At 35.1% G+C, this 25,892-nt stretch overlaps 1 protein-coding gene across 1 annotated transcript; it reads right to left on the bottom strand.

Moving 5' to 3' along the window:
- Positions 1-22,185: 22,185 nt before the first annotated feature.
- LOC115228215 lies at positions 22,186-23,627 on the bottom strand. The gene is made up of 2 exons (XM_029798853.1): positions 23,052-23,627; positions 22,186-22,278 (listed from the first exon to the last, which is right to left on the bottom strand). The coding sequence occupies exons 1-2, from the start codon at positions 23,625-23,627 to the stop codon at positions 22,186-22,188; spliced, it is 669 nt and encodes a 222-aa protein (XP_029654713.1).
- Between the last annotated feature and the right edge of the window lie 2,265 nt (positions 23,628-25,892).

The raw sequence follows: 25,892 nt of genomic DNA, 5'->3' as shown, positions 1-25,892 counted from the left end.
CATATATTTAATCAAAAAGCCATTTTAAAACCCTTTTACTGAACACTAGTCACACACGGCGCCCTCATTAGTTCTGAAAAACAGCAGAAAAACAAAAATTGCTTAATATATGTACGAGTGCAAAATTTAATTGTATTTGTAATACTGAAAACAGTCAGAAACAAAACTATTCATATCTTAGGAGTGGCACGAGCCAAATCGTTCATTCCACTGTTCAAACTGAGCTAAACTCTCAACGCAAATTGAAGACCGAGAGTCCTGGAATGCCTTTCTGAAATGTGAAATAGTGATCGGGTTGATCTCCCAACTAATCCTACTCATATACCTCTTCACGAGAAGTATTCCTTATTTGATCCGACGAAAGCATTCTTAGTGGCTCCAGCGCTGCTTCACGACACAACGCAGTAATATCCGAAGCAGAAAAGTCTACTAATAACTCAAATACCACAACATTCTGAACGTCGGGCAATCTCCTCAAGGTCCTGATTGTCCAAGGAATTGTCATAGTCCTTCAGAAGGACTGAAACCAATTCCATTCTGTCCTGACTATCGGGCAAGGGCACATACATTCGTCGCACAAAACGTCTACGGGCAGCCTCATCCAAGTCCTGTGGTCTATCAAGTCAGATCCGAATAATTGCCTATTAGTAGCCCCTATCACCAAAATCATCTCTTTACTGTCATTTCCCAACCCATCCTTGCCAAATAAGACTATTCTACTTACAAATTGGACAAGAAACTCAGTCTTAATCCTCCGAGTACATTCGCTCTCATCATCCTTCCTCTTCATCAACAAACTGTCAATCTCGTCTATAAAAATGACTGACGGCTGTCTTTCTCTGGCCACCATAAACAATCCGCGAACCAACTTTTCGCTCTCCCCGTACTACACCCTCACATACAATCATTGCCCATTTCGACACAAGGGATGACGCACTTATTGAGAAGAAGGTCGACTTGGACTGACTGGAAATACACTTCCCCAACATCGTCTTCCCAGTTCCCGGAGGACCGAACAACAACAGACCTTTCGAAGGTCCCCGCAGTCCCACAAACAAATCACTGGGACATCACCACTGGCTAATACGGTCGTAAAATAGGCCAAATTATAAGTTCTTGAATCTTTGTTTTTACTTGTGCCAGACCGATGACGTCATCCCAGCCCACGTGACTTGAAGGGAATATAATCTCGTTATTTTCACCACCAAACTTCGTTTTCGATCATTTGGACAATTTTTGAGTCGATCATGGGGGGTCGATTAGTCACGGGGTCACTATTTGAGGGGTCACTCGCTTTTTGGGGTTTTTTGTGAGAAGAAATATTTTTTGGTTCCATCATTTGTCTGGCAGTCAAAAATCCCTCTTCAGTAGGGACCGTTGAAGTCTCGGTAGATTTATTCTAAAATAGTCAGATTGAAAATACTAATTTAATTGGGGGTTCTTTTTTAATCAAGTCAAATATGATTTTTGAGGATATTTTTTCTTCCTTGTCTTGAAGGTTCTGGTCATAGGCGGACAGAGAACGGATATCTCGCTCACTGGCCAACTCCACTTGGTTGAAATGTCTGGTTGTAAAAATAAAATAAAAACTCGAGTTTGTTGAAATGTTTGAGTGAGTCGGAGATGAAGTCATCATTTATGAAGGAATTAAAAAGTCTCATATTAAATGGGCTACTTTGATTTGAGGTATACTTTCCGTTGGTAGGGATATCTTGGTTCAGTTTTAGTAGCAATCGGCACATTTTGGGGTCACTGTTGACTTCGTATGCATTGTATACATCTTGGTACAACCTCGACATTTTTTAAAAATATTTATTGTTTAAATGTTTTTATTTTATTTATTAGAACCAAAAACATCGTCATAACAATAATTAACTATTTCAGCCTCTTTTAAAAACCTTCGTATCTTTTCTTTGTGTTCTACAGCGCATGGTCTAAGAAGTCAGGGATCCCGAACATGGACTTTTTTCCTGAGGTCTCCACCGTTTTCTTTCACGATTTCTTCTAGTCCCCTTGGTTGAATTATGTTTTCCGTGACATTCACTAGGAGGTTTACAATTTCTATTTGAATATTGTCGATTTTTTTGACATTTATACAGTACGACCCCGCCCCAATAAAACCCCGGCCTTGGGGCACCCTCTGTTTTTGGGGCGATTTTTTAATAAAAATTATTTTGAATGATTTCTCAGTTTTTGTATATTTTTTGACGAATAAGAAGCTTAAATTTGAAATACGAAACTCCGCTTATTGAAGCACTTTTTCAATCGATAATATTAAAATTTATTATTTCATTTTTATTCTTTATTTAATTAATTTTTAAATATTTTTAAGCATGCCAGCGAAGCTTAGTCGGAACTTGAAGCAAAAGATTTCCGAATCATTAATGAAAGGAGATATTTCTGAAAGAAAAATTTGTCGATTTTACACCCCTCGACAAAAAATTTGGTTATTTAATCTTTCCTGCTTTTTTTCATTTAAAAACGAATAAATTCATACTTTAAGATCCTTTAGATCTTCTAAAATAATATTTATTTTGTATTTATAATTAAAATAGATTTAAATTTTGTATAATATTGGGAAAGGAACTGTCTCAAAAATTAAAAAGAAATTGGAAAAGGATTTTCAAAAGCAGAAACGTGCTCTGATGAACACTCGTTTAAGAACTTTGAATCAGATCTTTCTATTCGAATTGATCGATTCGTCTTTGAAGTTTTTAAAAATTTGAGAGGAGATGGGATTTCAGTTTCAGAATTTCTCTTGAAAACTGTTGCAAAAAAAATTGCATCGAACTTTATAATACTGGATTCAAAATAACTGATTATTTTTCATAGAATAAATAAATTCCTCTTTTTTAATACGAAAAAACATATTTTATTATTAAAAATACAGATATTTGCTTTTAAAATGTAAAAATTATATATACCTCTATCTTAGGGGCACCCTCTATATTTAAGGGCACTTTTCTATTGGGGCGGGGTCGTACTGTATATGCTAGATTGCTTCCCCATACTGTACATCCGTAACCAATTGTCGGTTTAATGTATTGGGTGTATAGACACTCTAATCCGTAAGTTCCTTTGGCGTCTTCCAAGTTTCCAAGAAATGCTTTAAGATAGTTTAGGTTCTTATTCGTCAACACGTTTTCCGTATGGGGAGTAATGGTTAGAAATGTGTCAAAATTCCCCCAGTTTATAGAAAAAGCATTTTATATATTTCTTGAACAATTCAAATTTAAACTATTTTTTTCTAATTTAATTTAAATAAAATTTATAAATATTTTTTAAATGTCCACAATCAATTCTTTTTTCCAATTTCATGCAATTGTTGTTTGAGGTGTTCCAATTTAGTATCCGGAATATATCGATACTTATCGTCCTCCTCATTAAACTAAAAACTAATTCAACACAAAAAAACATAATTCACACTCAATTTGACCCCCGAAGGTAAATTGCAACACAGAAATTGGAGATATAAACCAAGTCTAGTCGAACACACGTGATTTACCTGCCCATTTCCACATTTGACCAACCTCAATGCATTTTTTATAAACTGTCAGATTGTAAGAAGACTTATTCTTCAGAGATCCCCACTCGTAGCTTTTGATTAAATATTTCTCAGAAGGGACGGCATATCTAAGCTTGAATATTACCAATTACTTGTTGGATATTGAGGCGTTGACTGAAGTGAAGAAATGGTTCATATATTTAAAATATGAGACCACAGTGGGATAGTCGTACCCTGATGCATAAAAACACAGTTTGTCGTATTCCTCCCCTTCTGATTTGATCTGAGTTGTTGGGATTACAAAATGATACTCTGACAGGAGGCTCGGTGACATAGAGATGTCTTGTATGCATCAAAATGAGGATTCTATTTGTGCACCACATCGATATACTTCTCATTCTTTATTTATTTAAAATTTTATTTTTAATTAGTAATTATTACATAGGAAAATTAAATATTTCGTGTTTAACTGACTAAAAAATAAAATCTTGATTTATTTAAAAACTAATGTTGGTTTATCTAAAATTAAAGAACAACATGGTTATTATTGGTTAAAAAATTTTTATTTTAAAATATTAATTTTATAATAAATTTTTATATTTGTTATTATTTTAAATAGCTTAACATATTATTAGTAATAAAATAATTCACTAATCTTTGTTGTTATGGGAATTAATCTAAAAGGCATTTCCCGACCAGGATTGCGGTTTATTCCAATAATATAACACCACAGCTCCCTCGGAGTGAAAAAGAAGCCTCGATGCGGGTTAGAAAACCTGCCTGTGAATGCCCTGATTGGAATATTCAATTACCTGCAGCTGTCGGACTTGGTATCTCTCGAGCGCATATGGCGACAATTCCCCCAGGACAACCTATTATGGCAACAGTAATCATTTACTAGTCATCATATAAGCCAGGGTTTGCTACAATTTTTTTGGCCACTTATGCGAAGGAAATTGTAGCAAACACACCCCCCATCGAACTATATTTCTCCACCTGTGCCACGGAGTCGAACTCCTCCAAACCAGTCCCAACGCTGTACTCCCCTCCACTATTCCAGGGACTCGATTTCCTGTTTTCCCGGAACCTACTGACTGATGACGCTAAGAGCATTGCTCGCTTCCTTCTTAGGTCGTCCATTCGTGGCTTCCCTAAACTCTGGCTGCTCGTCGGAAGGTTGCCTATAAGTGGCCCGTTTTAGGCCGGACGTATTGGATTGTTTTATGACGCAACTCGATTTGTCCGGCCAGCTTCTCCCCAGTGCCATGAGGGACTTTTTTTCGGGTCTGCAGTTCCCCATTGGCTGCAATGGCTGGCTCAATGACCTCATTTTCAAGTTTGCCTGTCGTTTTTGCAGTTGTAATCTCTCCCTTGGACTGTCTGAGGGTATTTGGATTGGTTGTATGGATAGATAAGATATTCATTGCCTGCTATTCCCTCATAATTCTGTCCATCGAGTTGGGCAACCCCCACAAACGCATCAAAATGACCAAGGAGGACTTTGTCCGTAACACAAAGTATGCAGTCCCCGAAATCGGTGCGGGACTCCTGTCGTTTCTGTACGATGACATATTCAAGAACGGGGACGTCATTTGTCGTGCTAAACGCTAATTGTGGCCTAACTCTCTAATAAGGGCTATAAACAACGTTGTGTAATATTTATTGAGGCCTATCCCCAAACCTCTGGAGTTTAAAGCAACTGCACCTCCACAAACACAAACAGAGAATAACAACCAGAATGGACACCACTGCACATGTAGTCCACCCATTTGTCTGTCTGAAGGAGGGGAGTGTCATCTGAGTGTGATTACAGGCATTACCGACACATGTTCTCTCATGTAGTGGTAGAGTCGTTGCATGATAAGAATACTCATCGACTGTTCTAAAAGGGAGGGCTCTCTGTGGTACAGCTCACTCACTTCCTGTAGTATATTTGAACACGTGTCTAAATCAGGATTACTGTCGTCGGGAGAGTGGGCAACACAGAGGGCTTATTTTCTTCCAGTCTGAGGCAGTATTGGAAGAGGAGGAGAAGAGTGTTGGACAGACACAGTTCGTGGTGCATCACATCCACAATATCACTCAGAGTGGCCGTGTTTATGTCTAGGCTACCGATTGGGCAATACTCTGCAAGTCCAGGTCGTGGAGTCGACAGTTTATTGCACAGAGAATGAGGAGGAGTTTAAGGAGGGTTGTGGGATTGACACATGTCCTCATTTGGGGGACTGGAATGAGCATTAGACTTTCTATTAATTCGTCCACATTCTTCAAATCCTCAGACAAATTGTAGTTTGACTCAAAAATGTGTACAATTTTGTCCAATTTGAGTTCACTTTTGGCTATTTGTTGGATTATTCTCACAATTTGTTCTTTCAGGCCAGTCCTTGACCATTTCTCTTCCCCTTTCCTCTCACATGGCTCATCCTTCTGCTCGGAAAACTCATCCAATAACACCTCCTCTGAAATTGTACTCAGACTTGTGACGTCATCATTTTCAAATAAATTGGCGGGAAAAATACACAATTCTGAAAAATCGGGACAAAGGGCAGTGATGTGGAGACACGTGGAGTCTCGTTGTGTCACAATTTCCACCAGAAGTGCCCGCATTGTCGAAATGAGCAAATCGTCTTGCAGTTCTGACAGTTCGACAGACGTGGACATCAAAGAATCAATTTCTTTCATGTTTCTCAAGTCGTGTGAGAGTTCCCTGAGCAAGCCTGCTGGGTGATTAAGTACGTGGGGACTTGTTGTGGTGGTACTCGTTATTTGGGAGTCGATGGACTGCAAATTGTGTTTGGCTTTGATGTAATCTGATATATATATGTCTATTCTTTCATCTTGGTGGAGAGTGGAGAGCTTACTTGTTAATAATTACTTTACATGTTTTAAAGTGTCGAGATTAGTGGAAGAAAAATTTTGCAAGTCTTTCATAGTTATGTGGATTTGGCCTAATTTAAACTAGATTTTTTTGTTAACGCACACACCTCATTATATGAAAAAATTCTCTATTTAATTTTTTTTGAATTAATATAATTTAAAAATAAATATTTAACAAATTAGTTTTTTAATATTTTAAAAACATTTTTATAAATTTTTTTATTTCAATATTTATTTTAAATTTAATAACCGAGATTCCTTCAGTAAAATATGTTTTTATTTTAAACAATTTTGCACTCAACTTACAAAGCGATTTGTATCGAATGAGTTGTGATAGAAAAAAATTGTTAGAAAAGTATATAATTTATTGCATGGTATGTCTATGAATGATTTATTTACTCATGTTGATTTGGTCTTCTGCTCATTTTGAGTGTAATCTTCCCAAGACTGTCCACAGTAAACTAATAACCGAGATCCCTTCAGTAAAATATGTTTTTATATTCCTTAGAAGAAGGTCGTCAAACTTAGCTCTTTGTGGTTGCTGTCTTTTTCTTTGGTAGAATTGTTATTAATGCTTATTGGGGAAAGAAGTGACCAGTTTTGTCTATTTAATGAACATTGCAGTCTACCGAGTGCAATTATAGTAAAACAGCATGCTCAATTCGATAAGTTTAAAGGGTCAATATGCCTGATAATGAACAGTTGGTATTAAATTGGCTAATTTTTAGATTTGTTGGAGTGTCTCGTTGAAAGGTCGTCGAATTGTAGTGAAAGTGACCTTTTGGTTGGACCTGTCGAGAAATTTGTGCGAGTGGTGTCACTTGTGGAAAATTTCCGTGGTAGAATTGGGATAAAGAGTGGAGTGTTTGTGGGGAAATATGTGGAAATGGCGAGTTGTAGTAATATTCCGAGTGTTATAAAGGTGTTTGAGTATGTGTTATTAAAAGATATCCTGGTGGGAGTGGTTTATGCAGATTGCAGGATTCAGGTATAGGATTATTACTGGAGAGCAGTGTCTTCTTAAGGCAATTCATTCGGATTTTGTTCAGTTTCATAAGTTGAGGGACAAGTCTAGTTTATTTTTGATGACCCCATTATATTTTTACTTTTGTTATTTTCCGACAAATAACGTTTAATCAATTCTTTCTGAATTGATAGCATCTGTCACCCATTGTAATATTCAAAATGAATGAAATAAGGAATATAAATAACATATCAGTCCAACTAAGATCAATAGACTACACAAGGCGGTGACTTGCAGAATGTCAATGACAAACACATTATATCTGGGATGTAGTGGTGTTGCTGACTCAACATTTCCTATTTAAATTGGAGAGGCTCTTGGACTGTCTCCTGGGGATGAAAACAAAGTCGTCACAAAACGACCAAATAAAGTCATTTTTATCCTGGAGTAGCAAAAGAGGAGAGTTGGAAATGAGACGATCGACACATTCAAATAAATGACTATTTAAAAGAGTGATAATTAATGAAAAGTACTATTCTTTTAAAAGAATGTGGATTAAACCAAATGAATCAACGTGGATCCCCAATGAAACGTCTTTGGGGGCTGTGGAAGAGCAGATCGCGCGTCTGTGGAGTTTTGAGCCATTTTTGTTTCTCGTTTGTGGACTTTCTAAATGAGCTGTGCCCGATTGGAGGTTGAAGCCCATTCTGGGTAATCAATTTGCGTGAGCTATATGTTTGCATGTGTAGACTCATCGTCAGAGGAGAAAGAATATGAACTTTCAGTGACCTTTTATATTTTGTAGAGACGGGGAATTCTTTTTTTGGTCACTCTCTATTTTTTGTAATAAAAATAACACTTACATTATTTCCTCGGCAAACCGTTAGGGACACCTATGATTTGATACTTTTATCCACAATTAAACGCAACTTTATTTTTGAAATTGGATAAGCGATATGATTAAAATTTAGATTTGTAACCGCATTCTTTCTGATAGCATATTTTAAGACAGAACAATACGTAGCCTGAAATGACAAAAACTATACAATATTGGAATCTTCGCGATTGGAATAATGAAAACTCAAGATTTATTTTATAATTGAGCACCGTCCGTCCAATTGAGTTCCCTGGCAAGACTAGTTGGTAACCATGAAGCTATAAAGCGAAGAAGAGCCATTTTCTATTTACAATTGGAGCTAAACATTGTTAACTAATTTTGACATCTTTTTTAAAATTTGCTACAAAAACAATCGTTCTTGAATAGTCCTAACAATTAAGTGAATGTTATATAGATCGTAACTGATTTTTTAATTCAGTTTCGTCTGTTTTTAATTCTGGTAGATGGTTCTTCATAGATTTTCTCAATAATTTTCTAACAATTCTAATAAAGTTTTTATTCCTAATTAATTCCTTACTTGCCTTACTTCGACTCCTTGAAGTGGCACCTGCTGAGCTGAACAGATGGTTCCTTAAAATGAACGTTTGGAAAAACCGACATCGTTGAAATCATGAGGATGGAGAGCAGCTCAAGTGAAGCCTGGCGCAAAACGAACAAACTTGTTCTCTACTTGGGGACGGCCATATGATTGTCAGAAGAAAGGCTCTCGCTTGGCCCACGATGAACAAGATAAAGAAAGAGGTCGGCAAACGACGACTCTGTACGTCACTTCGTCTGAGGATGTAAAGCCTTTGTCAAAACCAATCCTGACATATAATTCGGCGACCTGGGGAATGTCTAGTACTGAACAACGTGGACTCGATTCTTTTCACCGCAGGCAACTTAGATCCCTACTGGGATTGAACTGGCCTATAAGAATCAACCAGGAATCGCTATACATAGATGCAGAACTGGCCCTCTGAGTGTGGAAATCGTTAATATGCGGTGGAGGTTATTTGGCCATATTCTACGAATGGACATGCTTGCCCCAGCTAACATAGCATGGAGGGCTACTTCCTGAAAGAGGGATCGAGCTCCGTGGACGTCCCACGTGTTCGGGCTGCCGAACACTTGACGGAGACCTGAAATGTGTGAAGAAAAGGCTAAGGAGTGGTGAGGATCTGACGAGCTGAGGAAACTCGCGCTCACGACAGAGGAGGTTGGAGGAGGCTGGTTCAAAGGATTGTTTTTAATGCTGCACGAGTAAAATATAACTAATATGATTCTACGTATGTTGCAAATATAATATAATATAATATTCCTAATTAATTCATTCAAATGCTGACCTATATTTTATTTGTCTTTTCAGTCATTTTGGGAGATAACTGTACTTTCTTATCCTCGGAAGTGACTAACTGTGATTATAAAATTGTGTTTTCTTTCCCGACACTTGCAAGTATGATTCTAAAGGGCATTACATCGTTTTACGGCGATTTTACCAAATTTGATATGCACAAAAGTCTCACGTTTGAAATGCTCTAGAAATTTTCTGTAATAAGATTTGATCAAAACGCACACTTGCACTTTAAATACGATAATGTAAATAAAAACTGCCGTCAATATTGAACAACGAATCAGTCCACATCGGAATCTGTTTACGGCTTGGCATGGAGATTTGTCAACCGCACCATTGCAGACGTGGAAAACTCATCGACAGGAGAGGTTATACCCACTCTCTTGTCACCTCAGTGCCGGCAGGATCCCCAGGCACGCCTTATTAAATGATGTGAAGCGTGCGCTTAACGCCGCTGGATTCCCCTCAATGTTAGAACTGGTAGGTAGACTGTGGGGACAGAAAACGCCCTGATAGGTTGACTTTATTCCCGTTCAGGGAGGGAATGGCATTCGTGTGGGGTGTTACCTGCGTAGACTCATTTTTCTCATCATCGTTAGTTAACTCCGCTTCTCGTCCTGGATCTGCATCTGGCCTTGCCGAATCTAGGAAAACTGCAAAATATGGCTCTTTGACCGATACCTCTGGCTTTTGAGACCAGTGGGATAATTGGACCCAAAGTCCTCAAACTCCTCTCAGAGATTGGTTTAATCATCTCGAGGAGGAGTCAAGACAGACGTGAAACGAGCTGGCTTTTTCAACCGATATCGTTCGCGATATTACGTGGAAATTGCCTGTCCATCCGCTCGGTGACTCATCTAAATTAGTTAACTTATCTTTTTTTCTTGTTTCCATTAATTAACACTAAAAAAATATTGTATGGATGCTACCAATATTCCATGTAATTAATTAATGTCGTATGTCATAGCGTATGTAATTCTTGCACTTAATGGAAACTTTCGTACTGTTGTCTGTTCCTTTCAAGAATCCAAAATTAATTCAATTTTAACTAAAGAACATTCTATCGGACATCCTGGAACTTCCAAGATGTGCCATTTAATTTCCCAAAAATATATTGGTATAAATCAAAAAGTTATTCGCCATTTTATATCAACTTGTGATTCTTGCAACCATTTCAACAGTCTAAAGACATGCGAAGATATTCAAATGATTACCGTTTCACATAAATTCGAAAGATTTATGGCGGATTGTACAGATCTTCAGAGATATTCTAATAATAGAGAATATAAATGGATTCTTAATATAATTGATTGTTACATGGTCATTTCCCTTAATGAGTAAAACTTCTCAAAATATAAGAAATTCTTTTGAAGACTTGTTTTACTCAGTTAGGCCACCTGAAGCCTTACACATGGATAATGGAAAAGAGTTTTATAACTCTGAAGTTTCATTTTTATTACGTGATTGGGGGATAAAGACGATTCATGGAAGACCAAGACACCCTTCAATCACAAGGGCAGGTAGAACGATATAATCAAACGCTAAAACGTTGGTTAGCAAAAACAATATTTCAATCCGAATCCAATCATTGGATTGATATTTTGAAGAGTACTGTCTATAAATACAACACGACTATTCATCCTGCTACCGGAAAGTCACCTTTTAGGTTGCTTCGTAAATTTTATTTTTAGATTATTTTTTGGAACTTCGGGATTTCATACTGTTTCTTTGTTTGATAATAAAGAAATCGAATCATCATTCGAAAGAACTGAGTATTCATCGGAGGATGAAATTCCAAGAATTTGTCCTATTGAAAGTACTGAAATTGAATTTATTTTATTTATTATTTATTAAATCAGATTATCAAACGTCGGAGCATTTAAAAAATTACCGAAAAAAGTAAAAGAAAACGCCAATAAAAATTTCCAAAAAACGCATATAAAAATCGGCGATACTGTTTTTATCAAATCTGATTTTGATAACAACGTGAATACAAAAAAACATGAGTTGGAAAGTTTTTTTTGAAAAAGAGCAATATGTCGTTATTGAAGAACATCAGCATTTTGTTCTTGTTAAGGGCGTTTCCACCGAAGAAACAAAAAAGGTCGCAAAATCCCGGATAAAAAAAATTTTCTGATAGCTTCCTTTAATAAAATTTTTAATAATCAGTTGGGGTTTGCGTTAGGGAAAGGATTGGTGTTAAGGTCGGGATCATAAAGTGAGTCAAATTAGTCTTGGGACACTTGTTTATTATTAATAAGATTTGATCCACAGCTAGGGCTAGAATTAGAATAAAAGTTTGTGTTAGGTTTTAAATTAGGTTTGGCTGATGTTAAGGTTTAAAGTCAAAATATGGTTAGGGCTTGGATTCGAATTTTGGGTAGAACTAATGTTAGTTTTGGGATTTTCTCGTACAGAAATTGAATTAGATCATCAAACATCATAAGCAATAGAGAGTGCAAATGAAAATTTTCAAAAAATGAAGAATTTGATTATAACTTTAAATAATCGATATTTGATTCTCATCAGCCCGGACAGTATCAACAGCCCGGACGCTATGACATACGACAATTAATAACTAATGAATTACTATTTGGATTCACTTTCCTGGTTTAATAATAATTTCCTTGTTTAATTTTCATTAATTATCCGGGTCGGGCAAATATTGACGGGTGATTGGACAAATATTCCAGTTTATTTGGGTTAGCTTCTCCTCTTTACTTTAGAAACTCTGAATATATAACAAGTCCACTGTAACATCATCCTTTGATCAACACAAACATCCAATTGATGACATAACTACTATTTAAACATATAAAGTGCCGTCTTTGTTAAATTCACAGTCCAAACAGCCGAATCACAGCATAAATCAAGTTTGTTGAGAGATTTAGGCAATAAAAGGCCATTTTTTAGCATATTTGTGAAAAACTGATCTCAACACAGTCTGAGTGAGTAGTGCGCTGACTGAGCAGAGAGTCAATGAACTTTTCAGACTGTTTTACCGAACTCCCCCCACAACTCACAACCCGAAAAATGACCTCACTGACCTTCCTCTTTTCCACGTGACTCAATAACTCAATCCTCTGACGAGACACAATCTAAATAACACAAATCAAAATAAATACAAAAATAAATATTTTATAATCCATAACAGTCCCCTCTATCCCGTTGGAGTGAACAGTCTTGATAAGGTCAGCCGAGGATATGAGGAGATTGGTGTAGAGGTGGGACGAGGAGATTTGCTCTTTATCTTTTTTCTACAACTTGCAATTCTTCCATATCACAACTTTTTAAATTTTCTTCAACATATGCTTCAACAACATTGTTGAATCAGAAATATTTTTGAATGGACTAAATCTGGAAATAAAAATGCAAAGTGGATGAATGACTCTGATTGTAGAAAACAAAGCTTTTCAAATGTGTTTTATCCACTTTTTATTATTCGAAACCGTCAATTTTGAAATCGATTAACTACCCCTGACTTTGAGGATTGTTTGATCACTCGACTGCAGACTGGCATATATCGTGATATCTTAACACCCGACGAATAACATCTCTTTTAACAAAATAAAATCGTTTTTTACACAATTCTTTTAATGAATTGTGTCCACAATTGTTAGTGTCAGTGTTCTCGAATACTCCAAACAAGTCCCAGTTAGTTTTATTTGAATGTATTTTTATCAATTTTTAATTAGATTTTGAGAGATTTGGACAATAATATTTGTATTTACATTTAAAATGTTCAATATCAATTATACTGTTAAATTTTTTTCTATGCTAACAATTTTAAATTGATAACTTGTTTAAGTATTTCAAATCACATATCAACATACTAAACTATATTGCTTAGTAACCAGAAATCAAACAATTGACCAATTACAGAAAAATTTTAGTGAGAAAAACACCTTTTAAAAAACCAAAAAGTTTATTTAAAGCCAACAAAACATTTTAAACTCCAAATAGGTATTTCGAATGATGAACATAAAAATTTGTTTCCTTTATTTAATAAATGTCAGACAATTTCCTTGTTATATTGATTAATATAAATCAGGAAGAAATCAGTAAATAGGATATGAGATAACAAATCTTAAACTTTAATGAAAAGACAACTTGTATATTTTTAACAAGCTTTTGGTGGCATATTACATACGTCACTAATTAGCTCACTAAACCACATGTGTTACCAAAATAAATAAAGTCTCAATTATGTCATTAATCTAATTTAATATTAATTTATTGATAATTTAATAAAAAATTTGTAAAATTATTATTAAATTAATTTAAACATAATAATGTAATTAAATAAATATTAATCGACTATCGTAATGGAAGCTTCTGGTGGTTCAACAATTTCTATTAATATAAAATGTGGTGTTTCTCCACCTTCGAACATTCAATTCGATTCTCAAAAGTCAATAGGAGAGGTAATATAAATACTAAAACCAATTCAGCTCCGAAAAACCCTTTCAGAAAAATATTCAGCTCCTTTCCCAATGGTGGTCTTAATTCACAAAGGACGAGTCCTCAAAGAAGATGCCCAATCCGTCAGTGCTTCAGGAGTAGCCGACAACGACACAATTCTAATTTGGATCAAATCTCAGTCCAATTCCCAGCCAAAGCAGACACCAAATCCTTCCACAACACAGCCCCCCAACGTCCAAAATTCTCCATTCAATCTTGGAAATTTGGGAGGAGTCCAAGGATTACAAAATATGGGTTTCGGGTCTCACAATTTCTCAGAATTACAGCAAAGAATGACTAGAGAGGTCAGTTTGTCCCCCTTGAGTCTCATAGCTGATGGCAAACCCCGAATCCTTCAGAAATTTAATGGAAAGTCCAGTGGTTCAGAATTTGTTCAGCAACCCTGAGACTTTGCAGTCGATAATGCAGACGAATCCCCAACTGAGGGAAATCCTCGACGTAATCCACTAATCTGACTTTTTAGAACAACCCTGATTTGGCTCATGCAATCAACAATCCGGAAATGATGAGAGAAACTCTGGAATTGGCCAACAATCCTTCAATGTTGGCAGAAATGATGAGAAATTACGACCGATCTTTGTCAAACTTGGAAGTTGGGTTTATTTGATGAGGGTAGAATATTCCTGGTGGAATGGGGGAACTGCAGAGAATGTATGCCGATGTTGAAGAACCAATGAGACAGGCAGTGGCAGAAATGTCCTCTCAGAGACAGTCTCAGACTAACATTCCTCCACCAACAGTCCCCGGAGATTCAATGAACCAGCCACTGCCGAATTTGTGGGCAAGCACTCCTGCCCCGAACACCAGTCAGCAGTCGGGTTGTGTTTATTTCTTAATATTTGAAGATAGGAGAGTGGGGAATGCTGGATTGGAGAGTTTTGTGCAGCAGGCAATGGAGAATCCTGACTTTATGAGAAATATGATGCAGTCGTCTTACATGTCGTCCATGTTGGAGTCATTCTCGTCCAATCCTGAAATGCTGAGGAATATGGTCGACTCTATGCCTGCCACAGCCTCCAATCCTCAGTTAAAAGAACAGATTATAAACAATATGCCGATAATGCTTCAACAAATGAGGAATCCGACTGTTCAGCAAATGTTGTCCAATCCTCGTGCTATGGCTGCACTTCTTAAAGTTCAGGAAGGAATGCAGGAATTGGCAGCCGAGGCTCCTCAGTTTGTGAGTGGCCTTACTGACATGTCTGCAATATTTAACAGTGGACAGCAGAATATATCTCGGCCCGTCGTTACTCAGCCTCCTCGCGAGAGATATGCATCACAACTACAGCAACTTGCGGCAATGGGATTTATTAATACTGAGATGAACATTCAAGGTTGCTGTGTCTGGCTATTCTAGTTCTTGACCGTGTTTCTGGAGATATCAATATGGCCATTGATATTCTTTTAAATCAGCGATTCTAGTTAATATTTGGTCTAGTTAATAAATTTATTTCTAATCTGGTTATTTTCTTTTAACTTGATTGTGACGTGATTATACTTGGGGAAATACCGAGTTGATTAATTCGGGAAATAAGTTCACAACTTTGGTAGCTATAATCTTTGAAACTTCTTTATTGAAGTCGATTGGTTGTGATTATCAGCATTGACTTTTTCGTAATCCACAGACTATCCTTTCGACTAGTGATTCTCAACCTTTTTTACTTGTCGCCCTTTTTGAGCTTTTATCACTTAACCAAATATTTCATTGCCCAATAATTATCGTTGTGATGTAATAATAATAATGTATTAATGTAAAAAATTTTTTATAAAATTTGAATCAATAGTTAATTTTCTTATGAAAGAAATGAAAATTGAAAAAAATACGACAATTAATTTAATCTAATTGGAGTATGATTTATTCAATCTAATTATTTAAGATAGAGAAAACAAATTAAGTTAGGAATGTACAGAGGGGAAATTCCGGGGGGCTAAAGCACGCACCCTCCTGCGGAAAGTACCGCATGCGTGTTGCCACGGAGAATGGCGATGGATATCCGCTGCAATAGCCACGAAACCTCGCGTGGCTTAATTTAATTAATGTGCCCATTGAATGATGTTTATTTTATAGAGCTTCATAATCTGGTTTTATACATTTCAGATTGAGTCGAATATCTCCACGATTACATATATTTAACGTATTTTTCACCATAGTAGAATTTGTTTTAATTGGCTGATTTCCTTTCGGCTAAATAAGAGGGAAAACATGATAAATAGGAGTTATTTCATTCAAAAACTAAAAAAATTCTCTTCTATATTTTTATTTTGCCAAAATTTTGAAATTTCACAATTTTCGTGTCTGAATTCGTGTTCTTGGTCGTGTTCTTGGTCAAAGAATTAATTTTTTCCGCAAATGAATTGGACACTCAACTATGTTGACAATAAATGAATTGATTATCCATCGTGGATTGTACCTGACATAACACATCAAACCTGATTAATTATCTAAAATTAGCGACTCATCGATTTGAAGTGAAAAGTTAATTTGTCTCTACGTCCTCGTTTTGTATGGCCACTTCATCAATTCTTCTATTAACTGTATCCTTACTGAGAGGCAAGTTTTTATAATCTCAGAAGGATTGTTCTCCAGAATATTTTTTTGACAAAATTTTAAAAGAAGGAATAATAATATTTTCAGCAAGTTTACGGAGATAAGGCATTTTCCTGAGTGAAATTCCTTGTTTGTCTAATTGGTCAATTTTTTGATTTCTGGTTACTAAGCAACTGCATCATAGCATGTTGAGATGTGATTTAAAATACTTAAATGCGATAAAAATATCTCAAAGTATAATTGATAGGTACTTTTGAACATTTTAAAATGCGAGTAGAAATATTATTGTCCAAATCTCCCAAAATCTGATTAAAAAATTGAATAAAATACAGCCAAATGAAACTAACTACGACTTGCGGTTAGAGGCGACTTTTTCTGCGACCAATACTAAGGACATTATAATTCATTTGGAGTATGATTTATTCAAAAATTGCAATCTTATCAACAATAAGAGTAAACAAATTATTCTCGAAATAATAAATTCTGACCAAAAGTTCATTTCGACTCACAACCAACCCAAAATAAACTTAAAAGACTTGCAAAAACAAAGTTTGAGTGAAATTTTTGAAATTTCGGCTTCATTTTCCTCCTCAATGCAAAACTTTGGAACTTTACAAATATTTGTCTGGACTTATTCTAAAGAATTTACAGTCCAAGAACTGTCGCCATTGTTAATACTCGATACAACTCTTTCCCGAGCACTGCAAGACGATTCAATCACCCAAGAACTGTCATTTGGGTATGGTTAAGTCGTATTGTCTAGTTTTATCACAACTGATCCCTCCAAAACAAACCGAGTCATAATGATGCTTCCTTCTGATCCTCAAAGTCGTCGTGTACCTATTATTGGATTGTAAGTTCCAGTTAAGTCTATTTAAGGTGGACAGTTTCAAAATTTACTCCCGAGGATGTCGATGTTTACTTGAGTTTGATAAAATATACAAATTGGCGATTACACAACACTGAATCCAAAGAGTATTTTTTCAAAACTTTGAATTTATTAGTCCATTTTTACTTGTCTTGTTTCAGTTTCGAGACCGGAAATTTCGACCATATTTTTATGAATGTTTTGAACGTTCATTGTCACCTGATAAGTCTGACTGGAATTTGTATACGGGCAATATTTCTATTCAAAATTCAAAAGTTTTGTAATTTGGCAAAATTATAGAATGATTCTCGTTCCCAGATCACCCTTTTCTTAGATCAAAAAACTAGGTAATAATATTTATTTAAAAAAGTCTAAAATATAACCGAGAACCTTTTCCAAGGGAGATCCCGCTACCGCAAAATATGGTTAAAATCAAAACTTAATCGGCAGGGAGATTTCAAAGTTTCAAGTTTTGGAGAAATCTCAACATTGAGCAGCAACAATATATGTACTGGAGAAATAAATCGAAGCAACAAAATGTATAAATGGGACGATTTTTGGAATTGTTTGATCAATTTTATTGGACTCGACCCAGATTCAGTCACTGAAAACCTTTCAAAGTATGTTAGTTTGATTTAATAATAGATTTTCTTTGCATAAAACAGCAAGTATACACAGTACTACATTTGAAGATAATTTCTTGACAAATATTCGGCCTTTTGTTAAGAACGATTCGCAAAAAGATGCCGAAAGGTTAAAATTAAAACAAGAAAAAGAGCAAGAAACGGAATATTACCAACACCTTCTTGTAGTTCATAAAATTTAACATTCAAAGAAAAAAGTAGAAAACATCGAACAAAACAAATTAAAACGACAGTTAATTAACCAAGAAACTAAAACTATTGAGAACCATAGAAATATTCGTGAAAACAAGAAAAATCAATTTTGTGATTCTCGGCAGAGCGAGAACCCCTCAAATTATTCAAACCAAATTTCAGTTTGAAATTGATTTATTTAATGTAGAATGAATCTACAATTCAAGATATTACTTATTACGGAATATCGGCAGGAAATATGAGCACATTAACCAAACAGTATCTCGACAAATTCGATTTATTAAATGAGTGACTTTTTAAATTTTTTTTCAATTCTTGTTTCTATGATAAAATAATTCCGAAATATATTCAAAGTACAGTGAATCCTCGCAATTGGCCATTTTTGGTACATAGAGATTTTATGGCCAATTTGAGAAAATGGCCAATTTGAAAAAAATCAATATTTAAAAAATAAAATAAACACGTTTAAATTTATTAAAATAAAATTCAATCCCTAATTCCTTTTTATTTGCTCTTTTTACATTTTCTTTGTATTTTCTTATTGCAGTAATCAGCGAAACATCATTCTCATTTTCTGCATTACAGTAAAGTTGCCTTTCTATTCTAGTTAATGTCTTTGCAATATCTTTTCTATCGAGTGGATATATGATTTTGTCTCTTCGTCGCTAATTTCAGACTCTTGATCCTCTTGTAAACAAGTTTTCCAATCATTTTTGGTTTTCCAATCATCACAGGTTTCAATTTATGACTTCCGGTCATGTTTGAACAAAGCATAATAGACACACGGTCTTTAAAATTTTTGTATCCTTGGAATCGGTTTCTGCATACGCTTTTCGATGGAATAAGCTTGTAGTATAATGCAGTTTCATCCAAATTATAAATTAGATCAGGCTTATACGATTTAGAAATTTCTTTAAATTCTTCACGAAAAGAATTAATGTCAACTACTTTATCTGTTCGCATCTCTCCATGTAATTTTAGCATTCTAAAACCGTGTCTCTTTTTGAATTTTGCCAGAAATCCATTAGAATTTTTAAAGTTACTAAGTTGTAGCTCTTCGGCAAAATGCGCAGCCTTACACGATATTAAGGAATCATTCAAAAAACCACCTAAAAATTGGTTTTCAATTAATACCTTTAGACTCTATTGTATCCATCCATTCGATCAATTTTTCTTCAAGCGTAGGAAATTTTGGTTTGTGAGCAGCTTTATACGAATTTTGATAGATTTTCGAATCCCGTAAAATAGAGTCTTTATTAAGCAGTAGATTATTGATCGTCTTTCTCGAGATCGTCTTGTGGAATAAATGTGAGAATCTGTCAGCCAGAAGCTGACACGAAACACTGTCATTTTCTTCCTTGTAGTTTATAATTTGTGTTTTTTTCAAGAAAAGTGAGCCGAGTATAACGTCCACGAGAAATTTTATAAGACATGTGATTAAAAAATAGTTTATTTTCTAATTAAAAAAAATAATAATTACTAAGAAAATTAATTTTTTTCTTAGTAAATTGTGAAAAAATTGGCCAATTTAAAAATTGGCCAATTTGCGAGGTGGCCAATTTGCGAGGATTCACTGTATATAGCAGCCAATTTGTATTTTATTAACCATTTTTTTGATATAATCGAGTAACGAATATTTAGTTAAGTGTTATTATTAGTTAGTATGAATCAATCCATTGACGAAATAGTTCCAATTCCCTCTGTCTTGCCCTAATCAGACTAGGAGGATCATTTGGCGACGATGTCCTCAAATCAACATGATGAGCTCCCCCTTCTATAAAAATTGACACGACGCTGTCGTTAATATCTTCTAGTACTCCACCAGTCATCCAAGGATCAAATTCTCCGTTGCTAAAGATTATATTGCTGAAAGATGTCAAGTTTATATCGTTGAATTCTCTCGGAAGCCAAGAGGGATCTGGAGTGACTCCAAAGTAATTCTGGCACCATTCGGTATCTGCAGTTTTGTTGTATATTTCCGGCGGGAACATATTTTTTGGACTTTCCCTTGAGCAAATATACATGTTCATTTCCGTACAATACTAAGAATTAAGTGAACAAGACGACCTGGTAGTCCCACATGAAATCACCTACGTCTCCATTCACGGACATTAAGTTGTAGCAGTTGGGACTATCTCCGGTATAGTTAAAATAAAGATCCAGTGTAAGTTGGATTGCTTGGATGTAATCATCTTTCGTCATATTAGGAACTGAAAAGAAACTGGAAATCCACTAAGAATATGTAAAGCGAGGAGTACATAGACAGGATAAGCCGGTAATTGCAGCATAAGACTCGATGGTGTTGGATAATTCAACATTGCAGAATTGAAAAATATCAAATTCAAAAAATACATCAAATCAGAAACGCTCTTGCCGTTGTAATCACATAACTGCAATTTCTGCCACAAAAATTCTAAATATTCATTATCTATAAATTATTGTGTTTGTATATCACCACGAGAATCAAACGTGTCCCACATGTTCCTGATGTTTATTGCTGATTCGGGAAAATTATTGGCGAAACTTGAGGTGACCGTATTATAGGGACCCGTACAGTCTGAAAATTCCTCAAATTGGTAAATGGGCGCTGATGAGGCAAGTGCTCTATTTTGAGAATACGTTAGTAAACCCTGTTATAATATCGGGATATCTCATCCTCATCCAGGCTGCTAACATCCCCCCATATGATCCTCCGATTGCAATGACTGGTCTGTTGGGGTACAATGTAGAGAGGAGGTCGATATAGTCAGACATTACTTGCTCCACAGTTAAATAGTTCAACAATTCCCCATCATTCTAACCATCATAAAATAAATAAACTCGTGTTATGTTTTGGTAAGGAACAGATTGTCCATAGTAACGATGTTCTACAAAAAGAATTTCTGCGTTGAATTCGGAAGCATATTCCCAAATAAAGCCCTGATTCGTATTTACGGATATTTTTAACAAACTGTATTTCGAACAAAATCCTCAATGGGACCTTCATTTCCAGCATAGAAAAAAATTGGTCCTCCTGGTCTGGAATACTTATTTGAATAAAGATATCTTAAAGAAAATGTGTCATTGTTTTCGAAACCATAATGATCAACCTAAACAACAGATCCAATTACAACAATACTCGAGTTATGAAAAAATTTTCTTCATATTCCATTGGAACGTCTGCAGATTTATTTTGTACTTGAAAACTAGCGACATAGGTTTGCCTTGTGTAGTACTGATTGTAAAAAAAGTAACAAATTAAAAATGAAAACATTAAATTTTATCAATTTGTGAATTTTATTTCTATCATGGTTAACATGTAATATTAAAAATTTTAAACCTAAATCTAAAATAACAAAATTAAAATTGAATAATTAATGATCGATTAACAATATGCCTTAATCCATCAAAACCCTCTTGGGCTATGCAATACCATCTAACTAATCTCAAATCATTATGTTTGGTAAGGAACAGATTGTAGATAATCTACAATGTAGATAATCACATAACAATGATAGTATGTAAATTCTACATACTTGACAGAATGACCTTCAATTTAACATTGAATTAAAAACGAAAATAATTCATTATGAGACAGATTTTAATGTAACTTTAACTAAAAAATGGCTTTTCCGAATAGATTTTATTATATCATTATAGTCTCAATCTTTAGGTTTTGTGAAAATTGACAGTGAATACAAAAATCTTGTAAATGTACTATTCTAACAAACAGTTACAACTACTTAAAGTTTTATATCTGCCAAAATTAAGACTTCTAAAAATGTGGCGGTTATAAAGAATGACAGAATCTATAAAAAAAGGGCCTTACTTGTTTCATTTAAACCAATAGCTCTATTAACGTCAAAATTTCCGAATTGATTAAAAAAATCTTTGATTATTTGTGGCGGATATCAGGATTTTTCCATTTAAATATATTTTTCTTGCAGTTATCAGATGGGAGCCGGATTTGAGAGACTTTACTGTACATCTAAAATCTGAAAAATACAAACTTATGAAAAAAACGAATCAATTTATAATAATTGATGATCAGTATATTTACTATTCCTAGCGCATAGTCTTTATAGCAGCGGTTTTAAATAATTGATGATTGGTATATGCGGCCAACTAACAATGATACAACAATGGCTTCGTTGAAAATATGCCATTTGATTAAATCACATATGAAGCCCTATAATGATAACGAATTATTCAAGGAAACAATTCAGATATTTGCCAATGAATGTTATACAATACAAGACATTGCTAGAAAATTAACACTAAGTAATGATACTGTTACGAGAAAAATAAAATTAATATTAGAACCAGCTTATATTGTAATTTGTTAAAGTAAATTATTATTAGTGCTGCAAAAAATTTGTTTATTACTACTCCTTGGCTCTTGACTGTTCCAAAGATATAAGCGATGCAGAACAACTATTTGTTTTTTAGAAAGTTTTTACCGAATTTTACTATTTATAAAGAATTCCTGTCATTATCGTCACTTCACCCCTCTGCAAAAAGAAGGAACATATTTCAAGCATCTTGTCGAGTTCTTGAAGAAACAAGTCTTGATCTTTCGAAATTGATTTATGTGTCAACAGATGGAGGTGTTTTGGTGATGGATGACAAATTCGGTCAAATTCATTAGTTAGTTAGTTAATGCACGTTCGCGTTGCCAGTAAACAAAATTTATGGTTTCGCCTGTGCCATGTTTTTAACTATTCTTGTCCTTAGCCCCTTCCATCCCTTCCGTCGTCTTGCCCTCTTTCCGATTTCGTCCAGATCGTCTGCATCCATCAATCGGCCTCCGATCATAACATATTCCTTCGTAAGTATTCCCGGAAGACAGTCCCTTGGACGTCCTCTATATTTAGAGTATTCAGTATGGCCGAAAAATTCTTCCATGGCCATATTGCAAGGTGTTTCTTTCTTCATTCGTAAAATATGTTCAAACAGGCGCCAGCGGGTTTCAAGTATATTTAGACTTATAGGCCCACAGTTAGCTAACCTGTATAATTTATCATTTGATATTTTCTTCGGCCACGAATAGCCGAGGAGTTTTCTCAGTTGACCCCTGTGGAAAGAGTCAAGTTGCTCCATGTTTTTCTTTGATGTTCCCCAAGTACCTGCGTTGTACGTGAGGACAGATCGGACAAATGCATCATATAATCGTAGGCGCATCTTGGTCAAAATTTGATTTTTTCTCATCCAGATAGATTGAAGTTTTTTAAGTGCAATTGTTGATAATATTTTTTGTCTGGTAATATCTTCGGAATCGCCAACAAGAGATCCGAGTTTTCGGACGTTTAGCCACTTCTCATCTTTGCGAGTTGGCATATGTTCGACGGTGGTTATTTCGGTTCTATTTATGGATGACTTCACTTAAATGGGGAGATAAATCTCATTTTTATTCACTATATGAAAACAATGAAGGCGCTGCTTATGAAGAATACATATCTATAATTGCTGATTTAATTAATCAATTTGAAGCATGTTTTGGAGTACGAATATATCAATGTTTGGATCTAAATATGTATGGAAATCAATATTTAGTAAAATGATTTGAATAAAAAAGTCGGGCCTTGATTAATATTCTTAAACTCACAATGTTCAATATCAATAAGCCCGATATAATATTTATACAAGGAAGATGCATGTTTATTTAAAAAATTTGGTAATGATGTTAAATAACACGCCAGAATAAAGCGACTAATCTTGTGATACTGCAAATAAGAAAACCTGATATAGTTGAGGAACCTGGCTACCGACAAGCTGTATTCGATCTTTTTCTAAAGCTTCATATTATTACTCACAGGGACAGAGAAGGAAACGTCCACAATGCATGTTTGCTGATTTCGAATTATTTATTTAGACGAATTTTATCATTATGGAGGAATCCGTAATCTTTTTTCGAAAGAAAATCACTCGGGTGAAGAGAAAGAAATGTTCCATGAAAACTCCGCGAATTTATACTGATACTTCTGACAAAGCGGATAACATAATAATTGACCAGTCACCGTATTATAAAAAAACTATGCAGGATTTGAATGATATTGTTGCACGATGTATTAAAGTTATTTATGTTTCATTGGCTGACTTCTATTTTTTTATTTAACCCAAGAATCACCAACAATTAATTAGGGTAATTAATTAGGTGATTCCAACAATCCTCAACATCTTTCTCAGCTTTTCCCGATGTTGGACTCTGGACCCAACGCAAGTGCGGGACGAGCGGGGAACAGTTTTTGTGAGGAATTGAATCGTGGTGATGTGCTTCTGGTTGTTAAGGTCTTGGTCTTTCGGCTAGATGCGGCTCGGCATAGTGTAGTCTCAATTTTAAGGCGGTTAGACCATGAGAGATCAGTACCCCATGCGGCGCAGGCATAGCCAATTGTCGGTTCGATGAATTGCTTGTAGAGAGTGCCGAGAGCCGGGAACAATTTCTTTAGTCCGCCAAATATCAATTTGATTAGTCCAATCTTTCTCTGACTGGATTCGATGGCCTTCTCTAGATGGGAAGTAAGACACATGTGGGTGTCAAAAGTGACCCCCAGAATTTTTGGGTTCTTTGTGAATGGGACCTTTTCGTTGTCCAGAAAAAGATCAACAGTACGGCTTCCGAGTCTCTTGTGCGACGTAAATAAAGTAGTGGACGATTTTTTGGGGGAGATGTTCATCCTGTTTAGATATAGCCAAGTTCGAATTTGTAATAAGAGATCTTGTGCTCTTTTGGAAGCTTTCGAGAGGTCTTGATCACGTAATCCAATGAGTAGGTCGTCGGCATAGGAGAGAATGATCGACTCTTCCATTTTAGGGTTAGAAATATCGGATAGGTATAAATTGAATAGAGATGCTTTGAGTTTCTTAGTGAGATGCTTTGAGTTTCTTAGTGATGGTATCGTTGAGGTTCTTGATTTCTTTTTTTCCTCCGGGAATAGAAAATAGATAAGAAAAAAATGAATTAGTACTAAGAAAAATCAGTGGTTTATATTTATTTGTTTTATTTGTGTGTTTTTATAATTGTTTTTTATATGCCAGATTTTATATTCTTAATGGAAAGTCTAATTCTTTTTCTGCAAAAAATAATATTATGAATCAGGAGGAAGCAAGAATTTTATTTGTAAAGACGTATAAAAAATTGCCTTGCTAATTCCGCTGTAATTAATTACCAGAAAACTTTAATTACTTTAAAACTGTTTTCAATGGCGTATTCGAAAACGGAAATGATTTAATTAAGTTGCAAAATAGGACATTTTATTATGTTAGCTTGTCTCATCTGTTCTCGTAATAGCTGGGAAGCACGAGAATCAAAACCTAGACTTTCCTCTCTTAGACTGTCGACGTTGGAGGATTCACTAACATGTTAAAAAAGAGAACAATGTGAAGTTATATTAAAATACAAGATATCGATCTTTTTTCTCCAAAGATTAAAATATCCAACGAGATAGAAAAACGAAATGGTGACTAAAGACTAATATGTGACATGGACAGATGAATAAAGTCTGTGTGCGAAAAAAAACGAAGTTAATATTTTGAACATATGCGGCGACCCTGTTGTAACAATCTAAGATTGCAGGTGTCCTGGAAAGAGTTATATTTTCT

Source organism: Octopus sinensis, unplaced genomic scaffold (genome assembly GCF_006345805.1).
Source record: "Octopus sinensis unplaced genomic scaffold, ASM634580v1 Contig10057, whole genome shotgun sequence".
Lineage (NCBI taxonomy): Eukaryota > Metazoa > Mollusca > Cephalopoda > Octopoda > Octopodidae > Octopus > Octopus sinensis.
This window is presented reverse-complemented; position numbering and strand designations above follow the sequence as displayed.

What these genes read in the sequence shown, in the direction of transcription:
- LOC115228215 (XM_029798853.1), bottom strand. Translation starts at nt 23,627, where the DNA reads ATGCCAACTCGCAAAGATGAGAAGTGGCTAAACGTCCGAAAACTCGGA. An exon ending in TGGACGAAATCGGAAAGAGG is followed by an intron (nt 22,279 to 23,051) that starts GCAAGACGACGG and finishes TTCAGATTTTAG; the next exon opens with ATGTACAGTAAAGTCTCTCA.